Here is a 4,757-nt window from a genome sequence, read left to right on the forward strand (position 1 = left end):
TGACGAGTTATCACAAACATTTCAGCTTGGGTGACTTCCTCCACATTTTCCTTCTTTGCACGCTTTATTGGTAAAATTGGTTATAAAAATTTGTTAGAATAACTTGTTATTTATATATAACAAACACACATAAATAAGAATAAATAGTGTACCTCTTTTGCACGAATTCTAGCAAAATTTGTTGGCCCCATTCGATGCATAAACTTCTGTTTAGCCCTATTGACAACATTTTTCTTGCTAATATTCTACAATGTAAGTGAAAAAAATTAAAGTAAGATATATATACAAAAGATTCTATACAACACAGAGTAACTAAAAGTAATGTAAAATATGTACACACTTACTTGGATGATACTATTGTTCCAATATTTCAGCAATTTCTTGAAATGAGGTTCTGGTATGTTTTCAGGCTTGTTTTTTAACCTTTCCTTTAAGGTTGAGTATTTCAAAAAATGTGTCCTCTTGATATAACATTTGTAACGTCTCCATGCATCATTTATTCGAGAAAAAACAGCTTTCTTTCCTTTCTTAGGAATGATAAATTTACTCTGAAAAACATTGTTGTGATCAACATGTGATAACTAATTGATTATCAAATAAAATATGAAAATTAAACTTTTATACCTGAATATAAGGTCATATACATTCCTTGTGATTTTTATACACTTTCTTAAAGTTTGTATAAATCAAGGAACAAAAAGTTGAATTCCTTGCGATTGTGCTAAGGAAATACCCCAAGTCAGTTACAACTTTGTCGTTAGGTCCTATCACTTCTCCGTCATTGTCTAAGGTGACTTCTATATGAAATTTTCTTCCTTGTATATTCAAGCACTGAGTTGGTCCCCTTGTTTTTTTTTCTTAGGTGTCCCTATTTTGACATTAAGCTTACATAAGATAAGATAAAATCCTAAAGATGAGTCACAAATATATATATATATATATATATATATATATATATATATGACAAATTAATATTTGATCATTACCATTACATTCATCATCTTCATCTTGGTCTTCATTCTCTTCTTCCATGACATATTCTTTATCTTCACTTCCTGTATCATTTCCCGACTCTTCTTCATCATCAAGTTCATTATTTTTCTTAAGAAAATCTTCAATTAACATTGATTTGCACGGGCATTCTTTTAGTTTTCTTTGTTGCACTTTGTTGACTTGTCATTTCCTCGTCATCTTCATTCTCCATCCTTTTTTTGGCCTTTTGTTTTGTTCTTGAAATGTCATTTTCTTTCAATGCCTTTTTCATTGGTGATTGAACTTCTTCATTCTCCACACATTTTTTGGCTTTTTGATTCTGCAAAGGTGATTTTCTTTAATTCATAATGGGACCTTTTGGATCTTGGTTTTTTCTTGATCCTTGATTGTTAGTCATTGATGCTTCATTTGAAACTTTCTTGACATTGTCAAACTTCTTTTTTGTTGAACAAAGATCCTTATTTGAAGATATATTTCTTTGATCAATTGCTGCAAAATTTGATAACTTGAATTGTGCTTGAGGTGCAATCTTAATTGAAGGATGCTTGACTCCTTGAATTTGCTTGTCTAACCCTATAGCCTTGGAACTAATCTTATTAGTTGATGGATTGTTCTGCTTGCCAATGGGTTCTTTGGTTCCAACCATATCTTCATTAGTTACTCCAATGCCTCTCATTATCTTTTCACGCTTGACTTTGAATCTCCTTAGTAATTCATTGCTTGATCTTGCTTGAAGTAGCTCAAACTTGGAAGTATTTCTTTCACCTTGGTTTTGAACTTTCATCTTTTGTTTTAACCTTGCTTCCTTATTCATTTTCTGTAGAAAAATAAATAAAATATTAGTAAAAGGACAATAAACAATTTAATGTATTGAGACTTAAAGCATAAATAAAACAATAAGAGGAATATAAAAATAAGCCAATATGATGGCACCAAGATACTAACAGTAAGAGGAATATAAAAACAAGCCAATAGAACATTTGCAGACTAGATTAATAGTTATTCATCATCCAAGTCATAATCATCTTCTTCTTCGAATTCCTTTATAACATCTACAAGTTTCTCAACTATTGTTGCTGGAATATCTTCCCTAACCCAATTGAGGTCGTTTTCATTATTTGATGCATTTATATTTCCAATATCATAAAATGGATCGTCCAAATATTCTTCTTGAGCTGTAGCATTTGATTGGTCACCCATGTTAAATAGATCTCTAGGAACGATTTTCATAACATAATGTTTATTTTCATCGAAAGGATCTTGCACATAAAAACATTGGTGGACTTGAGACACCAGAACAAATGGATCATTTTGATAATATTTTTTGTTGAAATGTACACAAGTAAGCCCATATTTGTCTTCTTTAGCCTCAAACCAATCACACTTAAACAACACAAATTTGAGTTGGCTATAATAGTCTAACTCAATTATGTCATTAATTGCTCCATAGTAAGTGACATGATCTGTCTTAGGATTTTCATCCTTAGAACTTGCAAAACTTTCGGTCAAAGAAACCAAAGTTACACCAGAATTTTGAGTTGTGTCTTGCATCACGTTTCATAGTGTGAAATCTATAACCATTGATGAGGTAACCTGAAAACCTCTTTGCAACAACATTTGGACCTCTAGATAATGCTTTGAGGTGAATTGACACATCATTTTCCAAGGCTCGAATTTTAAACCATTCACTAAAATCTTGACCTTGTCTTTTGGCCTTGATCCACCTTCCTCCTTTAGTGTGACTACTAACACATTCATCGTACTCTCTACAAAGGTAACAATATTAGTTGTTAAAAATAAATCTAAGATATGTTTTGATTATAAGTATGGTATAAACAATAAATATTATGGTACCTTATGTATGTTTGAATATCATCGCAATTGAACAATATGTATCGATGGGCTTGAGCTTTTGATGTTGAGTCTATTGAAAATAATTTATCATTTTGCTTCCCTCCTAAATGTCGGCCAATACTTGAAAAGTAATCATTTGAATCTACTTCGCAAGAATCATTGTTATCATAGTTTCTACTCATTCTATTCAGCCTTGTATTTACACTTTTATGCAAATATCTTGACCAAAGAGTCAAAGCTTCTTCAGCCAAATATCCCCCAGCAGTAGAACCTTCTGGATGAGCTCTATTACGAACATAAGTTTTAAGTCTACATAAGTTTCTTTCTGTGGGATACATCCATCGGAATTGAACAGGACCACCCAATCTAACTTCATATACAAGATGAATAGACAAATGAACCATTACATCAAAAAAACTTGGAGGAAAAACCATCTCCAATTGACAAAGTATTTCAGCAATCTCTCCATTTAGATAATACAAATCTTGCACTTGGATAACTTTTTGACACAAAGAGCGGAAAAAGGACCCAAGACGAATTAAAGGTCCAGCCACTAGATTTGGCATTGTGCTCTTTATTGCTACTTGTAATAAGTAGTGTAACATGAAATGTGCATCATGACTCTTGTAGGCAAATATCTTTTTATCGCCAACATGCACACATTTTGAAATGTTAGAAGCACTACCATCGGGTACGTTGGCAGTCTTCAAAACACTGCAAAAAGTAGACTTCTCTTGGGAATTCATTGAGAAAGATGCCTTTGCAAACTTTGTCTGACCTCCGCCAATCTCTATTGGATGAAGTTCCTTTCTAATTCCCATATCTTGCAGATCGTAACGAGCATTTACATGATCTTTTGTCTTTCCTGATATGTCCAAAAGAGTCCCAATAATACCATCACATATGTTTTTCTCAATATGCATTATGTATCACCCTTTTTTTTAATTAATTAATTTAAAATCGTTAGTTTTGTTTATCCTTTTATTAATTTAGTGTGACGATAGTAAGATAATTATTCTTTGAATGTTTAATTATTTGATAAAGTATTTTCATATTAAATAATTTATTATTGGGATTTTTATTATTGACTAATTAAAACTCGTAAAAATATTTGTCTTAAAGTGAACAATGACCAAGCCAATTTTGACTAAGTCAAAATTGAATCATTCACACTACTATTTTTATAACTATATTTTATAAAATTTAGTTTATATTGTGTCCATTCAAATGTGTAACTAGCAAGAATAAATACATGAATGTCAATTAATTCTTAACGGTGGGTCATTGAATGGCATTATTCCAATTTAATTCTTTATCCATGTGTGCATTTAAACTCAATGAAGAGAATTATTCATTCTCTCTGATCAGCTTTATGCCTCCTTTATTAGTCACATACACCTCTCCTTCTTAGGACACGATTAAACTTACAGTAGATGAAAATAAGTCATAATCACTCACACGCCATTACCAACATTACATTTATCTCAAATATTTTCTAAGCCACTCAAACAACCATCCTTACATTCTCTCGCTTTCTGATCGAAGCTATAAACTTTTATTCATCTTGGTGAGATTTTCGAGGGCTATATAGTGGTACGTGGAAGGAAAGCGTCCAAGGTAAGGGATTTTTCCCCATGTAGAGTTAGGCTAGATATTAAATTAGCGATTCGTAAGATATTGATATGATATCTGGATGTCTGAAAAGAAAAATATCGATTTTATTTTCATCGTAAAGAAATTAACTATCATGCTTTGATTGTTTCTTTTGAGTAATATCTCTATTTTGATGAAATTAATTATAGAGTTATATTTTTATTATCATACCTTGAGCAATATGTTTGTTATGAAAACGTCCAATGCCATACATGTTTTAGAGTACTTAATTATAAAGTTATAATTTTTATAATGAT

At 31.3% G+C, this 4,757-nt stretch overlaps 1 protein-coding gene and 1 long non-coding RNA gene across 2 annotated transcripts in view; both read right to left on the minus strand.

Moving 5' to 3' along the window:
- Window positions 1-602: 602 nt before the first annotated feature.
- On the minus strand, window positions 603-1,803 carry LOC140920826 (uncharacterized). Its single transcript, XR_012163390.1, has 2 exons — window positions 987-1,803; window positions 603-868 (listed from the first exon to the last, which is right to left on the minus strand). It is a non-coding gene; the product is annotated as an uncharacterized lncRNA (long non-coding RNA).
- Window positions 1,804-1,992: 189 nt separating this feature from the next.
- The window catches only part of LOC101510134 (uncharacterized), a 4,884-nt gene continuing 2,119 nt past the window's right edge, over window positions 1,993-4,757 (minus strand). Inside the window, exons 2-4 of the mRNA XM_004514797.1 lie at window positions 2,848-3,712; window positions 2,587-2,759; window positions 1,993-2,537 (exon numbers count right to left, since the gene is read on the minus strand). Of these exons, the coding sequence (XP_004514854.1) occupies window positions 1,993-2,537; window positions 2,587-2,759; window positions 2,848-3,712 (1,583 nt within the window). The remainder of the gene's footprint in view (window positions 2,538-2,586; window positions 2,760-2,847; window positions 3,713-4,757) is intronic.

The sequence above is a fragment of the Cicer arietinum genome, chromosome 6, assembly GCF_000331145.2.
Source record: "Cicer arietinum cultivar CDC Frontier isolate Library 1 chromosome 6, Cicar.CDCFrontier_v2.0, whole genome shotgun sequence".
NCBI classification, from domain to species: domain Eukaryota; kingdom Viridiplantae; phylum Streptophyta; class Magnoliopsida; order Fabales; family Fabaceae; genus Cicer; species Cicer arietinum.